Raw genomic sequence first — 27,769 nt, 5'->3', positions numbered from 1 at the left:
GAACCACTTAAAGTTGTCCTGGTTGATGCATGCAATGTCTGAGCAGGGGAACGCGACCAAAGTCTGATTTGGAGAACAGCGCTGCAAGGTTTGGCTAGTGTATTTCTACCAAAACGCGCGCACACAGGAATTGTAGGAAATTGGCTACTACAAAAAGTTACCTTCGATTCGCTGTGGAATTCGAGCAGTTGAAGGGATAAGTACGGTAAGAGTAACACACGTTTTGTGAGTAGGGCGAAATTGGTCTGTAATTTGTTAAACTCATACACTTGAACGGAGAAAAGGACTACATCACTCGCAAATAACTTTTTGTCCAACATACAGTAACATTGTATGCTGTATCATGATACACATTGTATTGTCTTGCTCATGCCAAGCCTGGGCGAAGTTATCTTGGCAAAGTGAAGTGCCACTGCCAACATTTCAGTAATACAATGCGCAACGTTCTGCCAAGTTTGTGGATGTCATAACAATGGGCACGAAGTATTTGCAATTAGTAATACAGATAAAAGGGTCAAACCACCAATGGAGTACATTTTGGGTAATGTAACTTTTAAAAAAGCACATAATTACACAATTTGTATTCTATAAAGAGCACATGTTCAACTTCATAAACATGTTTTCACAACAACGGATTAAATAAGAATACATGACTAGTAAGTGCCAAGTAACAGGGTTGAGGTTTTCATCTTAAATCAGACAAATCCTGTGACATGGGGAATGGAAGTGTGTTGTGTGCAACAGGGAGGGGCAATTGAATGCAGACTAAACAAATAACTTAAATTGTTAATATGTCTAGCCTATCTATGAGTAACTGTGTTATGCTCAACATGCTCAGTAGTCCACCACAAAACACTGGGGGGGGGGGGGGGGGCAGAAGCTTGTAAGTTACCAGCACAGTACTACACTACATGACCAAAAGTATGTGGACACCTGCTGAACATCTCCATTCCAAAATCATGGGCATTAATATAGAGTTAGTCCCCCCCCTTTGCTGCTATAACAGCCTCCACTCTTCTGGGAAGGCTTTTCCCTAGATGTTGGAAAATTGCTGCAGGGAGCTCGTGCACTGATGTTGAGTGATTAGGCCTGGCTCGCAGTCAACATTCCAAAGGTGTTCGATGGGGTTGAGGTCAGGCCAGTTAAGTTCTTTCACACCAATCTAGACAAACCGTTTGTTTGGACATCGCTTTGTGTACAGGGCCATTGTCATGCTGAAACAAGAAAGGGCCTTCCACAAAGTTGGAAGTACAGAATCATCTAGAATGTCATTGTATGCTGTAGTGTTAAGATTTCCTTTCACTGGAACTAAGGGGCCTTGCCCGAACCATGAAAACAGTCCCACACCATTATTACTCCGCATTATGCATTGGGGAAGGGAGTGTTCTCCTGTCATCTGCCAAACCCAGATTTGTTCGTTGGCCTGCCAGATGGTGAAGTGTGATTCATCACTCCAGAGAATGCGTTTCCACTGCTCCAGTCCAATTGCGGCGAGCTTTATACCACTCCAGCCCACGCTTGGCATTGCACATGGTGATCTTAGGCTTGTGTGCGGCTACTTGGCCATGGAACCCCATTTCATTAAGCTCCCAACGTACAGTTCTTGTGCTGAAGTTGCTTCCAGAGGCAGTTTGAAACTCGGTAGTGAGTGTTGCAACCGGCTAGAAATTTGACGAACTGACTTGTTGGAAAGGTGGCATTCTATGACGGTGCCGTATTGAAAGTCACTGAGTTCTTCAGTAAGGCCATTCTACTGCCAATGTTTGTCTATGGAGATTGCATGTCTGTGTGGCTGAAATAGTTAACTCCTAATTTGAAGGGGTGTCCACATACTTTTGGAAATATAGTGTAGGTCTAATAGACACCTGGATTCAGGCTATGGTGCATATACATTAGAAATATAAGTGGGTTATGTCCACTGAATTCTAGTGCAGGGATAGGCTACTTTGATGCGGGTGGGTGTCACATTCTGAACTCATTAGGGGCTGCAGTGGCTCGCGGGTCTGCTTACCCATATCCACAAATGCAGTCAACTGATTTGTGAAATCAATCCATTTGTGCAGTTAAACTGCTTCGCTCTCCTTTTGGGTGCCCAAAGCGAGATTTGGTTGGTTGTTTTTTAAAGTAAATATTCTGTAATGCTACACTTTTTGCCATGGGGCATAGAGACAATGTTGCAATTTTTACAACATTTCCTACAGTTCTACACATTTTGCCATGACTGTTGCTGTGTTACTATGAGGGTGACTAACAAATTCAATGGGGGCCCCCTGGAGGTCACGGCCCCTGGGCACGTGTTTAGATAGTATAGCCAGCTAACTTACAATCTCAAAATTGTTATTGACTGACAACTAGAAACTGCTGGTGCACAACCAATTTAGAAATTGCACTTTGTGTATTCTATTATTGTAGCTCTCAAAAGTAAGTTGAGCCCTCGACTGAGTACCTGACGGTACTCGGTAGTGAGTGTTGCAACCGGGCAGACCCTGCTCTAGGAGGACTAATTTGTGCCCATGGCCATGTATTGTTTACAACTGTTGGTGATGGTCAGTGCTACCATGGCATTACCCACCTCATTCACAACTTATGACAGGCTGGTGTTTTCTACAGCACACGGGAACACATTGCATTAGACGAGAAGAGGTGTGTGTGTGTGTGCGGCCGTGTGTTTACGCTGTACTGTATGCAGTTGCTTACACCCATGCATTCTGTGAACAAAAATAAAACACTGTTGGCCCTCGGCTTTGCATTTTTTCTGCCACACAAATACAGCCAATTTAGATAAATTGTGTAGAACCAAAGACAAAGGGAGGAAAGAATGAGAAAAGGCCCATTAGTTTAGAATGAATTTGGTTGGTTGAAGCTGGCTATATTCCTAATTTACATAGCGATTGTATTTTAGTGAGTTCCCAAGACTAAATTGATGTTAGCACATTTTGAGAGGATGATTTTTGTTGTGTTGGCATTGTGAAGCTGACTAACTGCTGACTGGGTCCCAGAGGGTGATGACCTGGATTTAAAGGGAAGAGGAACTGCTAGTGGAGATTCTCTGCTGACAGAGGTGAATGCAGCTAACTAGGGAGGTCAACAACTGTTTACGTATGTTACTGCACCAGATATGAGACTGCTATAAACCATTCCTATGCTGACATCCCTAGTTATTCAGGAAAGCTCAATGTGCGTGCTGCCTCCTCTCCCCTCCTAGTGGCTATTTCATGCGTACCTAGAATGCTTCAGTAGAACACGTTTTTGATTGGGGGAGGGAAGAATTCGCTCAGTGATTCCAACAATGGCTATCCTTCACAATATTTGTAGTATGGATGCTGCTGTTTACTTGAATTAGAATAACTTTTTATAGTCATTGTCTCTGGTGTGGACGGCCCTGTTAGAAGTCACATCACATAGCTAAGAGCCTTGTTCCTTATTTCACATGACCCAAGGAAGATTCTCTCTGCCAGGGTCATGCTGGTCTAGCATTTCTCAAAAGTGCTGGCTAATGATAATCTTGACAGGAATTTGTGAGACCATATGCTGACACATGCACATTTGTGGCCTGCTGGAGGTCATTTTGCAGGGCTCTGGCAGTGCACCTCCTTGCACAAAGGCGGAGGTAGCGGTCCTGCTGCTGGGTTGTTGCCCTCCTACGGCCTCCTCCATGTCTCCTGATGTACTGGCCTGTCTCCTGGTAGTGCCTCCATGCTCTGGACACTACGCTGACAGACACAGCAAACCTTTTTGCCACAGCTCGCATTGATGTGCCATCCTGGATGAACTGCACTACCTGAGCCACTTGTGTGGGTTGTAGACTCCGTCTCATGCTACCACTAGAGTGAGAGCACCGCCAGCATACAAAAGTGACCAAAACATCAGCCAGGAAGCATAGGAACTGAGAAGTTGTCTGTGGTCACCACCTGCAGAATCACTCCTTTTTTGGGGGTGTCTTGCTAATTGCCTATAATTTCCACCTTTTGTCTATTCCATTTGCACAACAGCATGTGAAATTTATTGTCAATCAGTGTTGCTTCCTAAGTGGACAGTTTGATTTCACAGAAGTGTGATTGACTTGGAGTTACATTGTGGTGTTTAAGTGTTCCCTTTATTTTTTTGAGCAGTGTATATATATATATATATATATATATATATAAACCCAGCAAAAAAAACATCCTCTCCCTGTCAACTGTTTTATTTTCAGCAAACTTAGCAAGTGTAAATATTTGTATGCACATAAGAGTCAACAACTGAGACATTAACTGAACAAGTTACACAGACATGTGACTAACAGAAATGGAATAACGTGTCCCTGAACAAAGGGGGGGTCTAAATCAAAAGTGACAGTCAGTTTCTGGTGTAGCCACCAGCTGCATTAAGTACTGCAGTGCATCTCCTCCTCATGGACTGCATCAGATTTGCCAGTTCTTGTTGTGAGATGTTACCCCACTCTTCCACCAAGGCACCTGCAAGTTCATGGATGTTTCTGTGGGGAATGGCCCTAGCTCTCACCCTCCAATCCAACAGGTCCCAGATGTGCTAAATGGGATTGAGATCCGGGCTCTTCGCTGGCCATGGCAGAACCCTGACATTCCTGTCTTGCAGGAAGTCATGCACAGAACGAGCAGTATGGCTGGTGGCATTGTCAGGCTGGAGGGTCATGTCAGGATGAGCCTGCAAGAAGGGTACCACATGAGGGAGGAGGATGTCTTCCCTGTAACGCACAGCGTGGAGCTTTCCTGCAATGACGACAAGCTCAGCCCGATGATGCTGTGACACATCGCCCCAGACCATGACGGACCCTCCACCTCCAAGTCGTTTCCGCTCCAGAGTACAGGCCTCGGTGTAACGCTCATTTCTTCGACGATAAATGCGAATCCTAACATCACCCCATGTGAGACAAAACCGTGACTTGTCAGTGAATAGCACTTTTTGCCAGTCCTGTCTGGTCCAGCGACGGTGGGTTTGTGCCCATAGGTGACGTTGTTGCTAGTGATGTCTGATGAGGACCTGCCTTACAACAGGTCTACAAGCCCTGTGTCCAGCCTATTGTGGAAAGTCTGGGCACTGATGGAGGGATTGTGCGTTCCTGGTGTAAATCTGGCAGTTGTTGTTGCCATCCTGTACCTGTCCCGCAGGTGTCATGTTCGGATGTACCGATCCTGTGCAGGTGTTACACATGGTCTGCCACTGCGAGGATGATCAGCTGTCCTTCCTGTCTCCCTGTAGTGCTGTCTTAGGCGTCTCACAGTACGGACGTTGAAATGTATTGCCCTGGCCACATCTGCAGTCCTCATGCCTCCTTGCAGCATGCCTAAGGCACGTTCACGCAGAAGAGCAGGGACCCTGGGCATCTTTCTTTTGGTGTTTTTCAGTCAGTAGAAAGGCCTCTTTAGTGTCCTAAGTTTTCATAACTGTGACCTTAATTGCCTACCGTCTGTAAGCTGTTAGTGTCTTAACGACTGTTCCACAGGTGCATCTTCTTTAATTGTTTATGGTTCATTGAACAAGCATGGGAAACAGTGTTTTTAAACCCTTTACAATGAAGATATGTGAAGTTATTTGGATTATCTTTGAAAGACAGGGACCTGAAAAAGGGATGTCTTTTTTGCTGAGTTTTATATTAATATGGGCTATTTTCAGCCCTTTCCTGGGTAGCTTATCAGAGAGACAAAATATGGAAAAGAGGAAACGAAGCTAGAGAATTTACATTCAGCGGTCCATTACTCAGTTGATGTGTTTAAGTGTGTGTGTGCTGCGGTTGCGAAGCTACGAACCTCTATGATTTCATTTAGTCAGTTCTACCACCTCAACATTGCCAAATTTAAATGGGGTTAATGTAAAGTTCAGCTTCAGTCCACAGGGGGGCACTCTGTCACTGTCAAAATACTTGCTTCAGTCAGAAGAGATTGTCTCAGCTAGCTAGCCAGCAAAGCTAGCTACAGAAACAAAACCCATCAAATACACTTGCTGGAAATGAACACTTTTCCTAATACCATGACTTATGTTAATGTCCTTAGCTTACCAATTCACTAAATGTACTGTTAAATAACTGACACCCAATAGCTTAAAAAGCGACTGCCTTTTAAATAAACAACAAATCCCTTAAATGGCCTGTGGCATTGATATGAGTCAGTTTTATTCTAGTGTAAATAGGATAATTGTGGTCATAAAGTCGGTCTTGTTTGGAACATCCATGCGTCACAACGGGTACATTCTAAGGTTGGGTTTTGATTTGACGATGTCCATTTTCCCACTAACATGGGCTGAACAGCTGCGGTGATTGCTCTCTATCCAATAGCATAGACATGGTCAGCAGCTCTGACTGTTTACATAAGACAACACCTCACACCACAGTGTCTCATGGGGGATAAACATCATTAATCAGTCAGGAATCACACCTCCAAGACTGAAGTCTTGTTTATTTCCTAATGAGCAACAGGAAAAACACACTTGCTTATCGGCCTGTTCAGTGGCTCTCTTAGGATGCTGAGCGCTAATGCTAGCTTATTAACATTAGCCAACCCGTATGCTGATGGAGACTAGTGTTAGCTACCACTGACTTTGCAGTAACTGCTGCTGCTCCTGCTGCACATTGATTTTCTGGTTCTACCCATTCCACCACATTCACAGCTGCCTGCTCGTGCTCAACCTGCTTTTTTTGCTTCCCTTTCGGAAGAAGTTCTGATAATCCATATTTGCTCTGTGCTATACTGACTGTGACAGGCATTTTGCTGAATGATGACATTGACATCTAACCGGTGCTTTGGGAGAGGTGTCAAGGGACCATGAGCGGTCCACTGCCTTGTGACATCTTGACCAATCACAACAGGTACCGCATCACTCCACGAGCTTCTTGCAGGTTTCCACTTGATAACACAGCCACAAAGTCAACATGGGGGGGATTGCTTTTTGTTCTTTAATTCAAGGTTAGATCAGATTTGAAGAAGATGAGTTGTAGAAATGGGCAGGGTTTAGCCATAATCAGGACTTTGGCTGTAACTAGTGACAACCCTACTACTGCCTAGAGCAGATTATTTTTGTCAATGTGTTTGTAAAACGTTTTAATATAATGCAAGTGATGTGTGGTAATGGAAACTCCTATCCTATGGCTGGTGGATCATTTTTAATACACAAACTGAGTGTGGAAAACCCCAGCAGCGTTGCAGTTCTCGACAAACGGTGCGCCTGGTGACTACCATACCCTGTTCACAGGCATGTAAATCTTTTGTCTTGCCAATTCACCCTCTGAATGGCACACAAACACAATCTGTCTCAAGGTTTAAATGCTACTTTAACTTGTCTCATCCCCTTCATCTACCCTGATGGAAGTGGATTTAACAAGTGACATCAATAAGGGATCAAAGCTTTCACCTGGTCAGTCCATGTCATGGAAAGAGCAGGTCTTAATGTGCTGTATTTACACTACCGTTCAAAAGTTTGGGGTCACTTAGAAATGTCCTTGTTTTTGAAAGAAAAGTACTTTGTCATTTTTTTCTTTTTTAATGACATCAAATTTATCAGAAATACAGTGTAGACATTGTTAATGACTTGTAGCTAGAAAATGCATTTGTTGTAACCAGAATGGATAGAGGAGTGGGAGGCCCCGGTGCACAACTGAGCAAGAGGACAATTACATTAGTGTCTAGTTTGAGAAACAGACACCTCACAAGTCCTCAACTGGCAGATTCATTAAACAGTACCAGCAAAACACCAGTCTCAACGTCAACAGTGAAGAGGCGACTCCAGGATGCTGGCCTTCTAGGCAGAGTTGCAAAGAAAAAGCCATATCTCAGACTGGCCAACAAAAATAAAATATTAAGATTGGCAAAAGAACACAGAGGAACTCTGCCTAGAAGGCCAGCATCCCGGAGTCGCCTCGTCACTGTTGACATTGAGACTGGTGTTTTTATCAGGCAGGTGTTTTTTGAAAATGGATACCCTGCTTTTACTACCTCCCAACTTTCATGTGTGTCTTCCAATCATATTTTGTAGTTCCTCTGAATCCAACAAATACATAATTTAGACTTATTTTTAAATGTTCTTTCTATTGTCGGTCTGTTTTCCACTCGTGTCACAACCCAAACATTGTACCCTTTTTCTCTAGCTCCCTTTTTTCGGTTGCTATGTCAGCCAAGGCATCCAAAGGGAAGTGGGGGGCCCTGAAGGAGCACCTGACCAGCAGCCCCCCCGACCGAGATGCTCACCTGGAGGCCAACTTGGAGAACTCAGTTCCAGAGCTATGCATACGACTGCTACAGGTACCCACAGTGGTCAACTACTCAGGGGTGCGGAGGCGTCTGGAGGGGAGTGACCAGGAATGGATGGTGCAGTTCCTGGAGCTCAATGGACTGGATCTGCTGATGGAGGCCCTGCAGAGGCTGTCTGGCCGGGGGTGTGCCCGCATCGCTGACGCCCTCCTCCAGCTCACTTGTGTGGCCTGTGTGAAGGCAGTGATGAACTCCTCAGCTGGGCTGCACTTTATACTGGACAATGAGGGATACGTCAGGACCCTGTCACAAGGTGAGAAAGAAGGCTAGTAAGCGGGGTGGCAAAGGAGCATGGGAGGAGGTGAACAGGCCTGCTTGTCTGTCTGTCCGTTGGGACATGATCTCTGTTTTGATTGGCAGCCCTGGACACGTCCAACACCATGGTAAAGATGCAGGTGTTTGAGCTGCTGGCGGCCCTCGCCCTGTTTAACCCACAGGGACACCACCTGGCCATGGATGCCCTGGAGCACTATAAAGTAAGGCAACCTTTTTAGCCTTTTTTCATACAGCATAACATCATAAATGTACATAGAAAAATTATAGTCATTGTCAGCTTGAAGCAGCATTGATGCCCCATGTGTTCATGCAAAGTATTAAAGGGAGGTTTATGGAAATATATTTTCCCTCATCTAAGGGACAGAACCTATTTTAGATAAGACATCTTCTGCTCCCTTGTCATGAATTTTGGATGATAACCATAAGTAATCTTTATAACTGTCTCTGACAGAGTGTGAATATGCAGCAGTACCGCTTCAGCGTCATCATGAATGAGCTGCATGCGACTGACAACGTTCCGTACATGGTCGTCCTCATGAGTGTGGTCAACGTGATCATTTTCGGAGCAGAGGACCTGAGGAAGAGGGACAAACTACGCAAAGAGTTCATCGGTATCACTCCCTCTTTCAAAACTCATGTAATAGAGAAACACAGGTTTTGGTGTGAATAGGAGATGAAGCCCCTCATTGTCTCTTGAGAAAGGTTTCAATTGCCATGTGTACAGTACCAGTCAAAGGTTTGGACTCAACTACTCATTCCAGGGTTTTTCTTTATTTTTACTGTTTTCCACTTTGTAGAATAGTGAAGACATCAACTATGAAATAACACCTATGGAATCATGTAGTAACCAAAAAAGTGTTAAACAAATCAAAATATATTTGATTCTTCAAAGTAGCCACCCTTTGCCTTGACAGCTTTGCATTCTCTCATTCGGCTTCATGAGGTAGTCACCTGAAATGCATATCAATTAACAGGTGTGCCTTGTTAAAAATATATTTGTAATTTCTTTCCTTTAATGCGTTGGAGCCAATCAGTTGTTGTGACAAGGTAGGGTTGGTATACAGAAGATAGCCCTATTTGGTGAAAGACCAAGTCCATATTTTGGCAATAACAGCTCAAATAAGCAAAGACAAACGACAGTTAATCATTACTTTAACACATGAAGGTCAGTCAATCCAGAAGAATTTCTCAAGAACTTTGAAAGTTTCTTCAAGTGCAGTCGCAAAAACCATCCAGCGCTATGATGAAACTGGCTCTCATGAGGACCAACACAGGAAAAGTAGACCAAGAGTTTCCTCTGCTGCAGAGGATACGTTCATTAGAGTTAGCAGCCTCAAATTGCAGCCCAAATAAATGCTTTGAAGAGTTAAAGTAGCAGACACATCTCAACATTAACTGTTCAGAGGAGACCACGTGAATCAGGCCTTCGTGGTTGAATTGCTGCAAAGAAACCACTACTAAAGGACACCAATAATAACAAATGACATGCTTGGATCAAGAAACATGAGCAATGGACCTTAGACCGGTGGAAATCTGTCCTTTAGTCTGAGTCCAAATTCAAGATTTTTGGTTCCAACCGCCGTGTCTTTGTGAGACTCCAAGTAGGTGAACGGATCATCTCTGCATGTGTATTTCCCACCGTAAAGCATGGAGGTGTTATGGTGTGGGGGTGCTTTGCTGGTGACACTGTCTGTGATTTTATTTAGAATTCAAGGCACACTTAACCAGCATGGCTACCACAGCATTCTGCAGTAATATGCCATCCCATCTGGTTTGGGCTTAATTGTTTTTCATCAGGACAATGACCCAACACACCTCCAGGCTGTGTATGGGCTATTTCTTTACATTTATTTTTATTTTTTTATTTAAATTTTACTCCCTTTTCTCCCCAAGTTCGTCGTATCCAATTGTTAGTAATTACTATCTTGTCTCATCGCTACAACTCCCGTACGGGCTCGGGAGAGACGAAGGTCGAAAGCCATGCGTCCTCCGAAACACAACCCAACCAAGCCGCACTGCTTCTTAACACAGCGCGCCTCCAACCCGGAAGCCAGCCGCACCAATGTGTCGGAGGAAACACCGTGCACCTGGCCACCTCAGTTAGCGCGCACTGCGCCCGGCCCGCCACAGGAGTCGCTGGTGCGCGATGAGACAAGGATATCCCTACCGGCCAAACCCTCCCTAACAAGGACGACGCTAGGCCAATTGTGCGTCGCCCCACGGACCTCCCGGTTGCGACAGAGCCTGGGCGCGAACCCAGAGTCTCTGGTGGCACAGCTAACACTGCGATGCAGTGCCTTAGACCACTGCGCCACCCGGGAGGCCCGTGTAAGGGCTATTTAACCAAGAATGAGCGTGATGGAGTGCTCCATCAGATGACCTGACCTCCACCATCACCCGTCCTCAACCCAATTGAGATGGTTTGGGATGAGTTGGACCGCAGAGTGAAGGAAAAGCAACCAACAAATGCTCAGCATATGTCGGAACTCCTTCAAGACTGTTGGAAAAGCATTCCAGGTGAAGCTGGTTGAGAGAATGCCAAGAGTGTGCAAAGCTGTCATCAAGTCAAAGGGTGGCTATTTTGAAGAATCTCAAATATATTTTGATTTAACACAACAACAAAAAAGTTACTACATGATTCTATATGTTTCATTTCAGAGTTTTGATGTCTTCACTTATTCTACAATGTAGAAAATATAATTGGAAAAACCCTTGAATGAGTAGGTGTCCATACTTTTGACTGGTACTGTATGTCTAATTGACGTGGAAACAGTCAAGGAGAGGCTTAAGGAGTGTCTCTTACAAGCTAGGATCCGTAGTTGCTACATACATTTTTGGACTTAATAATGATTGATTTATATATATATACCCATTTGATTCTTGAAGAATATAGCTTAGTTTAACTGGCGTACCCCATCAGAACCCAAAATATAAGCTTGTTTTACACCAATGTTTGTCAAACACTGTATAGCCTCGAAACATGGTTAAAATCATAATTTTGTTATCATGGATGGTCAGTTTCTGCATCCATAGCTCTATGAATTTGTGTGGTTACAGTTCTCCAGGCCCATCCTCAGCTTTTTACCAAAAGCTTTATTTTTGTTTGAATTAAGGACTCTAGCTTTAAAGATCAACCTTGCACAAATTACTACTATCAATAAGTACCACACCAGTGCTTACTTGGTGTTACATATGTTGCAAAAATAAATCATGACGATTTAGATATTGCAATCGTTATAAGCAATGACTTGAATACAGGAAGTGGAGATGGACATGTCAAACTGGTTACTGGTTGAACTTAGCTGTGCCATTCTTTGTCTCCCAGGGCTTCAATTACTACAATTACTTCCAAAACTTAGGTAAGTTGAGTCTCTCTTCTTTTTTCCATGATTTTGGATTCATTTCAAATATTTCACGCATCTGAACTTTTTGTAAATTAGCAAATGCTTTGTTCTGCACTGCACATTTTCTTTCACACTGCGACTTGTTTTATCCTGTGGAAATACATATTTGTATGTGTTACAGAGAGACTGAGGATGTGGACCTGAACATCCAGTGTGATGCCTTTGAGGATACCATGGCAGAGGATGAGGAGGAGATGGAGAGGGTGTACGGAGGCATCGATATGAGCAGTCACCAGGAAGTCTTCACCACACTCTTCACCAAAGTAAGCACCAATAAAGAGTCTATTTGTAAATGGAAATCCACAGCAGATAATACAAATAATATAACTTTCTCTCCCCCTCACTACAGTTGAGTAGCACCCCTGCATCGGTGCAGCTGCTGTCTATCCTGCAGGCTCTGTTGTTGGTAGGGCCGGAGCAGAGTGAGGTGTGGCTAGCCTTGGAGGCCCTGGCTGACCGCGCTACTTTGCTGGCACAGGACCGTGAGTCCCACATCAATCACCTTCTCATGGGCCATAAACATTGTGTGGCCGTGTACGCTGACATGTTATGGCTGGTTTAGGTCACGCTTACTTTGTCTGTGCGTGTGTGTTCTTTAGCTGAAGTCAATTCCACCAAGCGCCTGATGGAACGTCTGGTGTTCTCCAAGGGTCAGCAAGGGTCACCTAAGGTCAAGACCACAGACCGGGGCGTTCAGATTGATCGGTCAATCTGTCTATCAGGTCTATCAGATGTCCTCATTAAAGAATCTACTGCCCCTGTTGCCACTGCACCTCCTCCTCTACCACCACCCCTACCAGGCATGAGAACTTTTGTCCCACCACTTCCTGGCTTCTCTGGGATGCCTCCCCCTGGCCTCCCTCCTCCGCCACCACCTCTACCAGGGATGGGGCATGGAGGTCCACCGCTTCCCCCACCCCTGCCTGGCATGATGGGTCCACCGCCTCCCCCACCCCTGCCTGGCATGATGGGTCCACCGCCTCCCCCACCCCTGCCTGGCATGATGGGTCCACCGCCTCCCCCACCCCTGCCTGGCATGATGGGTCCACCGCCTCCCCCACCCCTGCCTGGCATGATGGGTCCACCGCCTCCCCCACCCCTGCCTGGCATGATGGGTCCTCCGCCTCCCCTTGGTGGCAATGACATTATAGTGGCCCAGAGTGTGCAGATGCAGGGTCGATCCTGCTACGCCTCTTCACCCAAAGCGGGCCGCTGCCCCACACTGCGCATGAAGAAGCTCAACTGGCAGAAGCTGCCATCCAGAGTGGTGACTGGTAAGGGACCTGTCAGATTGTCACCTTTGAATTAAACTGACACATACAGCTGACCCTGATAAGTTCCCATTGGATAAATTCAGACTGAGTAATTTACAAGTCGCAATTAAAACACTGTCCATTATTTTCTCTTGCTAAAGATAGTCACTCCATGTGGACCTCAGTACAGGTAGATTCTCTGGAGCCTGACTACTCCAGTATTGAGGCGCTCTTCTGTCTGCCAGTGACTGACTCAAAAGCCAAAGGCGGCACCCCTGCAGTCAAACAGGAGCCCAAAGAGGTAGATGTGGTCTTACCCTATCTCATCGTAGTCTTTGAAATGGTCTTCTAATCTTACGCTCTCCGCTGCTATCGTTGTCATTTTCCTTAACCCATCCCCTGTTTTAATTTCAAGCTTCATGCTTTTTCTCCATCTACAGATTTCTTTCATCGATGCCAAAAAAAATCTTAACCTGAACATATTCTTGAAACAATTCAGATGGTGAGTATTTTCAGAGAAGGAAATATGAAGAAGAGAACCTTAGTAGAGGAAGCACCTTAAGACTATTTACAGTAGGAGAGTTAAAAATACATGTTGTGTCCCCTACCAGCTCACATAAGGACTTTGTGGCCATGATTCAAAAAGGTGACCGGTCCAAGTTTGATGTGGAGGTGCTGAAACAGCTGCAAAAGCTACAGCCAGAGAAGCATGAGGTGCGTGCCGGCCACAGGAACCCCTGCCAAGTTAATGGTTAAGCCGAAGTGGCTATACTGTGTTTTTAGATCTAAATACATTTTCATTTTTGATAGATGTACAGTAGTGTTGGAAACCAAATGTTTGTCAGTTTATGGTCATAGAAAAGTGATATTATTTCCGCCACTCAGATTGAGAACCTGAAGTCCTACCAGGGAGAGCGGGAGAAGTTAGCTGGTGTGGACCAGTTTTATCTCCAGCTCCTAGCTGTTCCATGGTAAAGTTCTTCACAGCTTGACAGCATTCAATGAGCTAGGACTGATTCACCCTGGATGTTGACCTTGGTCGCGTGTATGTGTTTTACCCCCAGCTACGCCCTGAGGATCGAGTGCATGTTGCTGTGTGAGGAGATCAGCTCAGTGTTACAGATGATGCAGCCTAAAGTTAAGCTGCTGGACGAGGCCTGTGAGAGTAAGTCGAGGCACCAGGCCAGCGGCTCTACCACCTTCACCTCCCCGACCGCTAATTAAACAATACCTTTTTATTTTATTCTCTTTAATGGGTTATTATTTCTATCCTGCAAGGTCTGAGAGTGAGCACTCGACTGCCAAGCTTCTGCATGCTCATTCTGGACGTTGGAAACTTCCTCAACTATGTAAGAATCCGTAATGCCATACAATACATATAACCAAACACACAAAATATGGTCTCGCAACAACGTTTTTAGTGAGAGAACGATGACTCCTGACGCGGGTCTGTCTAACTTTGTTCTACAGGGAAGCCACACGGGGAACGCTGAGGGCTTCAAGATCAGCACACTGTTGAAACTCACTGAAACTAAGGCCAATAAAAGTCGCATCACGCTGCTCCACCACATCCTAGAGGAGGCTGAGCAGAACCATAATGACCTGTTGAACCTTCCAGATGATCTAGAGATCTGTGAGAAGGCTGCTCGGTAATGGAAAAAAAGCTGTATACAACTGTTGCAATTTTTCAGTGATGCCAAAACATTGTAATCAAAGCTTTACACAGGAAGCTATGCTAATCTTACCAAGTTTATAATTTCCTTCCACAGTGTGAATTTGGAGTCTATCCAGTCAGAGGCGAGCTTGCTCATCAAGCGGTTGAAAGATTCAGAGAAGAAGGTGGCTTCCTCCTCTGTGGAGGCCATCAAGGAGCAATATCTCACTGCCATACAGGTGGGTTGCTATACCTCTCCTCACCACCAGAGAGCAGGTGACTTTGTGGTTTCACACAAGCTCCCCTTTAATGGTGTCAGAGATTAGCATGTCATCAGGTCGGTTGCCAGATCATAACTAAATACATCCCCATGAATTGGCTGTCTACTCTAGGGAAGCCAGGAGGCCTGCAGGGAGCTGGAGGCGAGGTTTGCCTCCATCGACAGGAAGAAGGAGGATCTGGCACAGTATCTGTGTGAGGACTCATCCCGTCTGTCCCTGGAGGACTTGTTCAGCACTTTACATTCCTTCAGGGGACTCTTCATCAAAGCTCTCAAGGTGAGAGAAATAAATAACCAATGAACACTTTGCATCTATTGACTTTCCTATATAAAACCATTCAATTCATGCATTTATTCCAAAAACTTGGCCATAACTTTGGACTGTATAGGTCCCCAAGTTTTGTTTAGAGACTAAATACCACATTGCTATGGTTTCACATTTGCATTGTGGACACCTGTGCTACTGTGTTTTCTCTTGCTTTTTTTCATTTTTATTTTCATCGTAGGACAATCAGACCCGCCGAGAGCAAGCGATTAAGGCCGAGAAGAGGAAGAAACAGCAGGAAGAGGAGGATTCCAAGAGACCAAGGGGGGAGAACAGGAAGATAAGTAAGTATAACTGACAGCCAACACTCCAAATAACAGTGTTACCTCATGGCCATCCCTGGTAGAGCCCTGCACAGGCATTATTTTAAAGCCTACCCATGCCCACGATGTTCAGGCTCCACCCTACCCAGGTCCAATTGCTTCTGCCAAATTTAAGGCCCAGTCCTGCCCGAATCAGAAAGAACTGCCTCGTTAGTATCCATTAGCTGCTAGTCTCTGTCCCTTGCTCTCTGTGCTGCTCGCACTGCATGCACTCTACGCTGTGCATGCCTCTGCTAGTGTGAGTATCCATAGCAAAGCCTCTGTTCAATGATGAGACAGAGAGCAGTTGATTGTAAACTAGCTACTTTTCATCACTCTAAACTCAGTCAACTCGAGGACCATTATTTTCAGTAAAATAATCTTTCATGTGGACTCGTACAATGATCAGGTCTTATATTTGACAACATTGAAGCACTTCTGACACGATGATATGTATTGTGCAGCAGAGCATGAGCAAATGGCTCAGCTTCAAAATGTTAATGATCAATTTAGTGATACCTGAGCCCTACCCATACCCTAGTTATAAAATAAAAAAACAGGCCCTACCTGGCCCTAACCCTATAATGTCAGGGCCCGTCTGGTAGCAGAGCTCTACTCCCTGGTAACTAGTCACGACTCTAGTGTCCCATTACCAACATCAGACGGCTTTTGAAAGGGTTTCTGCCTGACTGTCTTGATACTCTTCAGAAGATCCCTTTCCTTGTCCTCTCCTTCATCTGCACTGATCTAGAAGAACTGGGGAAGTGAAATCATTGCTCACACAAGACTTTCTTTGCTTTTAACTATCCAGCCTTTTGTCGCTCAGTGCAGATAAAGGAAAGGAGACTAGTAAATAATGGCGCTTTCGAGGACGGTCGACACCTGATGGTTGACCAGTGCAAATTCAAACACACTACCAGAACATTGCATGTATCACTGGTGGACTGTTTGGAGATTCACCCTCTTTCTCACCCCCAGTTCGTAAAGCCCCCCCGGTCCAGGAGGAGGGCTGCATCATTGACCACCTGCTGTCTGACATCAGGAAGGGCTATGCGCTGAGGAAGACCAAGCACCAGGCCGACAGGACCAGCCTGCCTTCTGCGGACAAGAAAGGGGACAGCAGTCAGCCTGGTGGTGAGTATGAAGATAGCACCGGTCATTGATTCTGTTGCTGCCCATGGCTGTTCTGAAATGCAGTATATTATTAAGGCCCTGTCCAGTAACTTGGGCTGGGACGATACCAGTATCGCGATACTAATGTTGGAAACAAACATCATGTTTTCCAGTCACATGTATTTATTTTCCAACTCTAAGCACCCAATATTTTACAAACAGGAGGATTTTAAAGGACCAAAGAGTTTGTTCTAATTCGTGTTTTCATTTTTGCCATGGAAAAAAATATTTTGATACTGGTATCATCACAGCCCTACCAGTATCACTCCCTTACCTCTAACCCCTAGGCACTTGTAGATCTAAAAGGGTTGAATGTAGAGGAGGTTTGTAAAGGAGGTAACTGTAGTTAAGCATGCTTTATGTCAGTCTTTAATTAATCTTTTTCCTTTCTCTTCTCCCCTAGAACAGGGCACCATGCTTAAGGGAACATCTGCTATAGATGCCAAAGAGAAAGTTGAAAAGGTGACTTCACCCATTGACCTAGGACAACAAGCCGGAGATCCGGTCGTAGGGGAGTCCTCCTCCGGCCTCCCCACAGACCCCTCGCTTCAGCCGAGTTCACCCAAAACATCAGGCCCCTCAGACCTTCATACCACCACCAAGGATCACATCCAGAGTGAAGACCTCAACCCTGGGATGGATTCCTCTACTGACCACCAGCTCAAGGAGTCCCCAGAGGGAGAGGGGTTTAAGGCGGCTGAATCCAAGGTTGAGAATGTGAACAGGAATGCATTCTCAGCTGCTGGGGATGGTCCAAAGAGCAGAGATGCAGAGACCGATGGGAACAGGGAGAGTGGAGCTGATGGAAATGGGTTAGAGGAGACTCAATCATCAGAGTCCCCCTCAACCACAGCTGACGTCAACACAGAGTCCAAACAGGCACAGAAACGGGGGAGTACTAAGAGACATGGCAAAGGTAATGTATTCAAAACTAACCTCATCTCGATAGAAAATTAACCATGCTTGGGAACATATCTTGAGTTCATGTTTTTTTAGGCCTGTAAGAAAAACATTGTTTCTTGTCTTTAATTCTCTAAAAACAGCCAAGCGCAAAGGAAAAGACCACACTAAACTTAAAAAGGTGTGTGTGTTACAATGAGGGAGTTGTCCTTCTTTCAGGCTATCAGAAACACCATCCACTAAGCTTGCATGGATCTCACTAGATCCTTGGTGATTTAAGGGTCCTGTTTCACTGGTTTGCTGTCTATTCTGCGTCTTGGCCATCCTGCACATCCCTCCCCTTTCCTCCCTTGACCTTTCTGAAGCTATTTGCAGTTACTGTTCCTGCTTGAACTCTCTTCCATGTCTGAGGTATGGTTAGCCTGGCTGGCTTCCTGTTGGTGCTTTATGGTTGACTTCCAGGGGCTTTTTGGTGGTTGTATATTGTCTGTCAGCTAGTACTGGGTGGTTGGAGATTCATAGGCTTGCCATCATTGGATCCCCCTAGTACATGAGGTGCCCTTATGATGGGAGATGTGATACCCCTCGCGCCTGACGAAACGCATACCGACTCACTGAACATTGCGGGACCTCAGCCAAACTCTGGACCTCAGCAGAACTCTGCCTGTTCTCCCTACCAACAACCAACACACACAGAGATCAGATCTGGGCCAGTGGTTTTTGTGGGTCATGTCAGTGTTGATTCACTTGGTTTGAGTAACTTTTTGTGGATTTTACATTTTGTCAAAGAACATTGCCTCTATAAATGTTGCATTTGATGTTAACACCAACTTACTAGTACTGTAAACTACTGATTTTCTCCATTTCTTTTTTTATGATGAACATGTCAAGAAAGTAGTTTGATAGTGTGCTGTAAATCTTTGTCACTGCAAGGGATGTTACAATCACAGATGTCCCCTAAAGATGACATCACTTCATGTTAGGTGTGGGGTCTATGGATCTCTTCTAACAGCCAGTGTGCACCGAGCAAGCGGCTATGGCTCTGTCAAGTTTAAATGTTTTTGCCTCATACACAGATGCAATGGTTGTAAAACATGACTCTCAATGCGCTTTTTAAATGCACTTTCCTTGATTGATTTAGATTTTATTAGGATCTCTTTTGGTCCTCATTTGGACTAATCTTCCAAGACTCCTTAACAAACTTTAAAATACAATCCAATTTTCACATAACATGCTGTTACAAACATACCATAATATATGAAAAACGATATACCTCAGAAAAGAGGTTGGTTCAGTCATCTACCATAGTCGTGCACAACATCGCAATCTATTTTCAAGTGGTTCTAAAGTATTCATTAATTATTTATTGAAAGATTTCTGGTTTCTCAATTTTTTCCCGCTTTGAATCTAAATGTTTTGCTTATTTCTCTGCTGGTGGAAGACATGGATGGTCGATATCCTATTCTTTGTATTGACTGAATGTCTCTCTTACCAACTGAATCCTGCAGTGAATGGATTTTGGCCATAATAAAAAAAGGGTGCTCACTTTATTATCTTGTCGATTGCTGACCACTTAAGAACATTGCATGACTACAACAGAATAATCATATCACCGCCTTAGAAAAATCCTTTCTGCTTTTTTCTGTGCAATCTGAAGCCTTATCTCACTTGTTGACACATTTCCCCACACCACAGAACGGTAGTTCACCTGACTTCCAGTTAATGTTTGGGTTGTTTGCCTAAGAATATTTACCAGTTTGATACATGGCTATCCTTCTGGCCCTTCCACCCAATCTTCATTATTTTATCACATAGAGGAGTTATATGAGCTGACCAAAATTGAGAATGGCGCTGGGATGTATAGCGGCCGTTTTACAGGCTCTTGACCAATTATGCAATTTAGTGTGTTTGTTTTGCCCTGACTTTTTTTTTAACGTGATGTTTCCTTTGACTGAAAATCGCTTCTGGACATCAGAACAGCACTCATTAACCTCGAACTGGATGAAGAATTCTACTTCAATGGCTCATCCGTGCAGGACATACTGCTCACCCGGGACCAGGCCCTAATCCCCGACACTCAGAAGTGGAAAAGACGCCAACGTGGGGGCACCTTGATGAAACTACGGCGGGAGTAAATAAACCGTCTCTACCCTCTGTTCTATTGGCGAATGTACAATCACTGGAGAACAAACTAAGCTCAGTTCGAGACTATCCTGTCAACGGGACCTGAAGAAGTGTAATATCATATGCCTCACAGTATATTAACCAACGAGGACATGGTTAGTATTCAGACGCCTTGACTTTCTCCACGTTTTTGTTACGTTACAGCCTTATTCTAAAATGTATGATAAAAATATATATATTTAGATCTACACACTACCCCATAATGACAAAGTATTCAAAATAAAAACCGATACCTTATTTACTTAAGTATTCAGACCATTTGCTATGAGACTTGAAATTGAGCTCAAATGGTTCTACAACTTGATTGGAGTCCACCTGGGGTAAATTCAATTGATTGGACATTTGAAAAGGCACACATCTGTCTATATAGTGCAAGTCAGAGCAAAAACCAAGTCATGAGGTAGAAGGATTTGTCCGTAGAGCTCCGAGACAGGATTGTGTTGAGGCACAGATCTGGGGAAGGGTACCTGAACATTTATGCAGCTTGGAATTCCCCCAAGAACACCATGGCCTCATCATTCTTAAATGGAAGAAGTTTGGAACCACCAAGACTCTTCCTAGAGCTGAGCAATCGGGGGAGAAGGGCCTTGGTCGGAGAGGTGAAGAACCCGATGGTCACTCTGACGACAGTTCCTCTGGAGATGGGTGAACCTTCCAGATGGAAAACCATCTCTGCAGCACTCCACCAATCAGGCCTTTATGGTAGAGTGGCTAGACGGTAGCCACTCCCCAGTAAAAGGCACATAACAGCCCGCTTTGCTTGCCTAAAGGACACTGACCATGAGAAACAATATTCTCTGGTCTGATGAAACCATGATTGAACTCTTTTTGGCCTGAATGCCAAGGTTCCTGGCACTATCCCTACTGTGAAGCATGGTGGTGGGTGCATGCTGTGTGGATGTTTCTCCGCAGCAGGGACTGGGAGACTAGTCAGGATAGGGAAAGATGAACGGAGCAAAGTACAGTGAGATCCTTGGGGAAAACCTACTCCAGAGCACTCAGGACCTCAGACTGGGGTGACGTTTCACCTTCCAACAGGACAATGACCCTAAGCACACAGCCAATACAACGCAAGAGTGGCTTTGGGACAAGTCTCTGAATATCCTTGAGTGGCCCAGCCAGGGCCTGGGCTTGAACCCGATCTAACATCTCTGGAGAGAACTGAAAATAGCTGTGCAGCGACACTCCCCATGCAACCTGACAGAGCTTGAGAGTATCTGCAGGGAAGAATGGGAGAAACGCCCCAAATACAGGTGTGCCAAGCTTGTAGTGTCATACCCAAGAAGACTTGAGGCTGTAATCGCTGCCAGTTTAATCTATTTTAGAATAATGCTTTAACGTAACAGTGGAAAAAGTGAAGGGGTATGAATATTTTCCGAATGCACTGTAAATGTAGCTGTTTTTTTCTATGCAAGGACGGGGCTGAACTGCAGGGTCTCGTAAACTCAAGGGCGGAGGTGTCTCTTTTTGTTAACAGCTGGTGCTCGATCTCTGAAGACTTGAGGTTCTGCTCCGAGTTAGAATAGCTCATGATAAGCTGTAGACAACTCTTGGTAAATAATATTTTCATCTATATTTTTCGTAGCTGTGTATTTGCCACCACAAACCGATGCTGGCACTAAGACCGCACTCAACGAGCTATATAGGGCCATAAGCCAACAACAAAATGCTAATCTAGAGGTAGCGCTCATACTATTTTTAACGCAGGACAACTGAAATCCGTTATACCTCATTTCTAACAGCATGTTACCTGTGCAACTATAGGGGAGAAAAAACCACTAGATCACTTTTACTCCACACAGACTCACACAACTCTCCCTCACCCTCCATTTGGTAATTCTGACCACAACTCTATCCTCCCGATTCCTGCTTACAAGCAAAAAGACTGGAGTATGTTCCAGGATTCATCTGATGACATTGGAGTTTACCACACCAGTCACCGGCTTCATTAAGTAGGTCATACCAAGGATCATTTTTGCTATTTGATTTTGGAATTTTAAGACCCCTTAAAGTATACAAAAAAAGTTACAAAAATGATTTGAATTTGTATTTTGCCATACTGCTATTAGCCCATACAAATAGTCCATGGATAAAAGAAAGAGCAGGGATTTTATTTTTTGTACATGTATTTAACCCCTTATTTGTGGCCGCTATACCAGATTTTTTTTTGTGTGTCTTTAGCATGAGGGTTGTCAGACAATGTTTTTGCCCAAATGTATCTTATATTCTAGACTTCGGATTAAAATTAGGAAACAGTGTCCATAAGGTAACCAACCATTAGACTTAGATCCATTTGAACTGAATAAATTTGAAGATTTTATTCACAATTTACAATTTCACAATTTACCACTATCACGTGCACATTTCTGCCCAATATAAACCAATGATGTGCTTGCTTTTGTAGTATTTCTGACAATGCTAATATCTTTTCAGCTAAATCTCAGTTCTAAAACAGGATATACTTGGTTGCTTCGCAACAGCAGCAGCTAGCTACACCAGTTGCATGAGAAGCAAAAGGAAGGTATCTAGCTTGGTATATTTTGTAATGGAAGGTTTTTTATATGGCTGAAGTCATCTGTGTAAACTGCTGACCTGGACACTTGCGTGTAATCAGAGCACAAATAAGCTAGTGAACGTCCTTGGTTGCTATTATAGCCAGTTACATACACCAGACTGGGAAAACTGCCACACTGCTAATACAATCATGCAACAGAACAGACTTGTCGCTGTTGGAAGATGCAGAGCAAATGATATCCCTTGCCTTAAGTATTAAGTACGCTCTCTCTGTCACTGCAATTATCTTCGTGTAATTATAATTCATTACAGTGCTAAGTTACTTTTTGTGTTCCCGCAAGTAAGAAGTAGCAGGGGTGCAATTGCACACGAAGCATAAGGGTAAAACAACATCATAATAATCATTGTTTGCTTGCGTGACCTGTGCGCAGTCAAAAGAAAACGCCATGCTTGCTAACTTGGTTAACTGATAAAATGAAACCGTTTAACACAACTGTTTTGGATTATAATTTTTTTTTTTTAAACAAGCAAGAGAAATAAACGTTCAGTCAGTGTTGAGTGAATGAATAAACAAAATAATGGAACGAACACATGCTGTCATCACCAAACCATTTAAAATAGTGTCAACTTGACGTATTTATAACAGGGTTCGTAGCATAACGTGATTTTGAAGGTCCTTGGTTAGCCTACCGGAGGGGATATTTTGACCATTCTCTGTAGTCTATAGGTTTTGTCACCCCCTTCCTTTCCAGACACACTAGCATGCACGCACGGTGTGTTTATTTTAATTTATTAGGTGTCTATTAAAAGAGCCTTTTGTGTTCGTTGGACATCGTTGAGTGGCAAGAGACAGGGAGTGTGACATGTAATCGTGCGCACGTCTTGCTGCTACGCAGGAGAGAGTGGTGGAGAGACCAGCTCTCAAACTCTCAAAGAAGACTGCCCTCATCTGTCATGCATGCCATCCCTACGGTACAAATGCATGCGATAAGGCTTGAACAAGTAAGGCTGCAATAACCCTGTAGCTCTTCAAGAGCAACTGTGGCCATCCCTGAATTGTACGTACGTTTACTGTATCTGATGAATGTAGGTTTTGATTGTGATGTTATATTTCATATTACAAACTGGGAGGTTTGAGCTCTGAATGCTGATTGGCTGACAGCCGAGGTATATCAGACCATATACCACGGGTATGACAAAACAATTATTTTTACTGCTCTAATTATGTTGGTAACCAGTTTTAAAATAGCAATAAGGCACCTCAGGGTTTGATATGGCCAATATACCACGGCAAGCACTCCGCGTCGTGCAAAAGAACAGCCCTTAGCTGTGGTATATTGGCCATATACTACACCACCTCTGGCATTATTGCTTAAATAACTCTGTATTGTTTACAGGTAATGTAGTACTAATGTTTTTTTGTATTTTCCAGGAGCTTTTCCAGGAGATTTCTCAATTGTCTTCTTAAAAGAGACCAGGGAACATTTTTCTAGTTTACTCCATATTGGCTTAAGGTTTTTTTATTTTAATTTTATTTTTTTTACTTCCCTCTTACTATTAAATAATGACTAGTAACTACATTATTTTTCTTGCCATTTGTCATTGTGTACTTTTACTTTACTGTTATTGCTTTGTTTTGCTGTATTATGTATTATGTTGTATATGTTGTATAATCACATTCCGGTGTAAAAACCGGAGAAAAAAGTGAAGTGTGCATTGGTCTGAAGCTGAAAAATAAAGGAAACTCACATGAGCACCATAATGTGTACTTTCCCTCTACCAAGTTTGTCCAGTTCACAGCTTTTACCTACTAAAGTAGCTATGCTGGCCTATTGTACTTCCAACAATGTGTAGGCAGGTTGCTTAGGATTTAAACCTTCTCAAACAGCCTAATTCACATTCTTCGGAGGGATAATGAAATTTTGTGTCCTGCTTGTAGAGTATATAAAGTGCATTTGGAATGTATTCAGACCCCTTGACTTTTTCTACATGTTACGTTACAGCCTTATTCTAAAATTGATTAAATAGTTTTTTCCCCGCAATCTACCCACACTATCCAATAATGACAAAGCAAAAACTTTTTTTTTTTTTTACATTTCTGCACATGTATTAAAAATAAACTGAAAAATCACATTTGCATAAGTGTTCAGGCCCTTGACTCAGTACTTTGTTGAAGCACCTTTGGCAGCGATTACAGCTTTGAGTGTTCTTGGGTATGACACTACAAGCTTGGCACACCTGTATTTGGGGCGTTTCTCCCATTTTTTTTTTCTGCAGATCCTCACAAGCTCTGTCAAGTTGAATGGGGAGCATCGCTGCACAGATATTTTAAGGTCTCTCCAGAGATGTTCGATCTGGTTCAAGTGCGGCTTCGGCTGGGCCACTCAAGGACATTCAGAGACTTTTCCCGAAGCCACTCTTGCATTGTCCTGGTTGTGTGTTTGGGGTCGTTGTCCTGTTAGAGGGTTAACCGTTGCCCCAGTCTGAGGTCCTGCGCGGTCTGGAGCAGGTTTTCATCAAGGATCTTTCTGTACTTTGCTACGTTCATCTTTTCCTCAATCCTGACTAGTCTCCCAGTCCCTGCCGCTGAAAAACATCCCCACAGCATGATGCTGCCACCACCGTGCTTCATCTTAGGGAGGGTGCCAAGTTGCCTCCAGGCGTGACACTTGGCATTCAGGCCAAGGAGTTCAACCTTGGTTTCATCAGACCAGAGAATATTGTTTCATGGTCTAAGAGACTTTAGATGCCTTTTGGCAAACTCCAAATGGGCTGTCGTGCCTTTTACTGAGTGGCTTCTGTCTGTCTGTCACTACCATAAAGGGGTGATTGGTGGAGTGCTGCAGAGATGGTTGTCCTTCAGAAAGGGTTTCCCATCTCCACATAGGAACTCTGGAGCTCTGTCAGAATGACCATCAGACTCTTGGTCACCTCCCTGACCAAGGTTCTTCTCTCCCAATTGCTCTGTTTGGCCTGGCGGCCAGCTCTAGGAAGAGTCCTGGTGGTTCCAAACTTCTTGCATTTAAGAATGATGGAGGTCACTATGTTCTTGGAGACATTCGATGCTGCAGAAATGTTTTGGTACCTTTCCCCAGATCTGTGCCTTGACACAATCCTATCTCTGAGCTCTACGGACAATTCCTTTGACCTTATGGCTTGATTATTGCTCTGACATGCACTGTCAACTGTGGGACCTTTTTATATAGACAGGTGTGTGTGCCTTTCCAAATCATGTCCAATCAATTGAATTCAACACAGGTGGACTCCAAGTTGTAGAAACATCTTTGACCTTGATGTTTCTACAACTTGATTGGAGTCCACAGGATGCACCTGAGCTCAATTTCGAGTCTCATAGAAGAGGGTCTGAATAGTTATGTAAATAAGGTATTTCTGATTTTCAATACATTTGCAAACATTTCTACAAACCTGTTTTTGCTTTGTCATTAGGGTTCATTGTGTGTAGATTGAGTACATGTTTTATTTAATAAATTTTTGAATAAGGCTGTAACAAAATATGGAACAAGTCAAGGGGTCGGAATACTTTCTGAAGGCACTGTATCATTAGGCTGTATATATTTTTACATATAGGCCTGTTGTAAATGTGTATTATTGTAGCGACTTAATTGCAAAAAGAAATATGAAAACACAACTTTTAGCTACGGTCATTTGACAGAGATAATGAACTGTCCATTGTTCAGCACAGCAATGGATAAAACAGGACCATGTTTTAAAAAACAAGTGTTTCTGAGCTCATGTCAATATTACACAGGTAAGCTAACTGTTACAGAAATCGGGAATGCAGACAGGCAGTCGAACACACCACCACTTGTTATATTGGGTACCTACTGACATATGTTAACATGTCTTTATTTAAAAAAAGGTTAATGTAAGGCATAACTTTAGCTTAGGTGACAGAAGACTGGACAATCATCACACAGGCAAATGTTATCAACTTTCTCCTCTTGTAGGGCAAATTAAATGCTATAGCTGTGTTGTGTATGCGACAGCACTGATGTCTCTTTTATCTCTCTTTCTAGGTGGACGCAAGAAGAAGGATGAGCCCAAAGGCAAAAAGAAACAATGAACTTTGACTCCATCTTCCAGTGCTCTGTTTTAGCTCTGCCAAACAAGTTCATACTGTACTTACAAATATCTATGTCAGCCATGTTTTTCTCACTGTTTTCAAAAGGAGTAGGCCTACCTAGCGAACCTAGGTTTGTTTTTCAAATGGAGACCTGCCTTATTACACCCATACAGAGGGGTCTTTACCTTTTACTGATGTAGTAAATAATACAATGTGGCAATGATATCACAGAAACCGCTTGCCAACCAACCACTGCATCATGATGATGGGACCATTTGCACTTTATACTTTCATCATGGACCTTCAATGTATTGGACACAATTTCATTGAAATATGATACATTATTTTAAGAAAGTCAACATTTCTGTGTATAATGTTTAGATGCCAGAATGTTTAAATTTGATACTGGGTGTCACGTTCTGACCATAGTTCTTGTGTGTTTTGCTTGTTTTAGTGTTGGTCAGGACGTGAGCTGGGTGGGCATTCTATGTTGTGTGTCTAGTTTGTCTGTTTCTATGTTTGCCTAATATGGTTCTCAATCAGAGGCAGGTGTTTTGTGTTGTCTCTGATTGAGAATCATATATAGGTGGCTTGTTTTGTGTTGGGGATTGTGGGTGGGTGTTTCCTGTCTCTGTGTTTTCTCTGCACCAGCTAGGACTGTATCGGTTTGCCTTATTTTGTTATTTTTGTATTGTTGTAGTGTTCACAGTTCGTATTATTAAATATGTTGAGCACCAACTACGCTGCGTCTTGGTCCGATCCCTGCTACACCTCCTCTTCTCTTGAAGAGAAGGAAGGCTGCCGTTACACTGGGACAAATGTTTACAATATGCCTACATGTTATGTGGACTTGTTGATACAGCCGCTGTCATTTCATTTGACAAATACAGGGCCTATTTAGCCTACAGTCATAGTAGGAGTAGGAATATTGGTTCATGATCAATTAAGTATTACATATTGACTATAATCTCACCTGTTTTCAGACACGGTACCAGTTATTGTTTCTTTTTTACACTCTTTGCATTCACACAAGCACAATTATCTGCATTGCAAATAGATTGGATAATCAGAAATGTAATGTAGGCTATTATGTAAATACAATAAAATGATACATTTTGCTTTTAACCACCCCAAATTAGGTTCTATATTTATGTGTAATAGG

At 43.6% G+C, this 27,769-nt stretch overlaps 1 protein-coding gene across 5 annotated transcripts; it reads left to right on the top strand.

Annotated features, from left to right (window-relative positions):
* On the top strand, positions 1-27,669 carry LOC139582862 (inverted formin-2-like). Of its 5 annotated transcripts, none has more exons than XM_071413263.1 (22): positions 8-205; positions 8,096-8,511; positions 8,619-8,734; positions 8,986-9,145; positions 11,860-11,893; positions 12,060-12,201; positions 12,288-12,420; positions 12,538-13,212; positions 13,377-13,492; positions 13,632-13,693; positions 13,803-13,905; positions 14,077-14,162; positions 14,256-14,356; positions 14,470-14,540; positions 14,662-14,840; positions 14,961-15,084; positions 15,238-15,402; positions 15,632-15,734; positions 16,731-16,886; positions 17,329-17,841; positions 17,969-18,006; positions 18,373-19,375. In XM_071413263.1, the coding sequence occupies exons 2-22, from the start codon at positions 8,115-8,117 to the stop codon at positions 18,418-18,420; spliced, it is 3,522 nt and encodes a 1,173-aa protein (XP_071269364.1). In that variant the 5' UTR covers positions 8-205; positions 8,096-8,114; the 3' UTR covers positions 18,421-19,375. The 5 variants fall into 5 exon arrangements, with proteins under 5 accessions (XP_071269368.1, XP_071269364.1, XP_071269363.1 ...); XM_071413262.1 differs by having other exon boundaries at positions 13,353-13,492; XM_071413264.1 differs by having other exon boundaries at positions 13,353-13,492; positions 17,969-19,375.
* The last annotated feature ends 100 nt before the right edge of the window (positions 27,670-27,769 follow it).

This window comes from Salvelinus alpinus, chromosome 8 (assembly GCF_045679555.1).
Source record: "Salvelinus alpinus chromosome 8, SLU_Salpinus.1, whole genome shotgun sequence".
In the NCBI taxonomy this organism is placed as follows: Eukaryota; Metazoa; Chordata; class Actinopteri; order Salmoniformes; family Salmonidae; genus Salvelinus; species Salvelinus alpinus.
The sequence above is the reverse complement of the archived record's forward strand: the minus strand, read 5'-3'. Positions and strand labels throughout refer to the sequence as shown.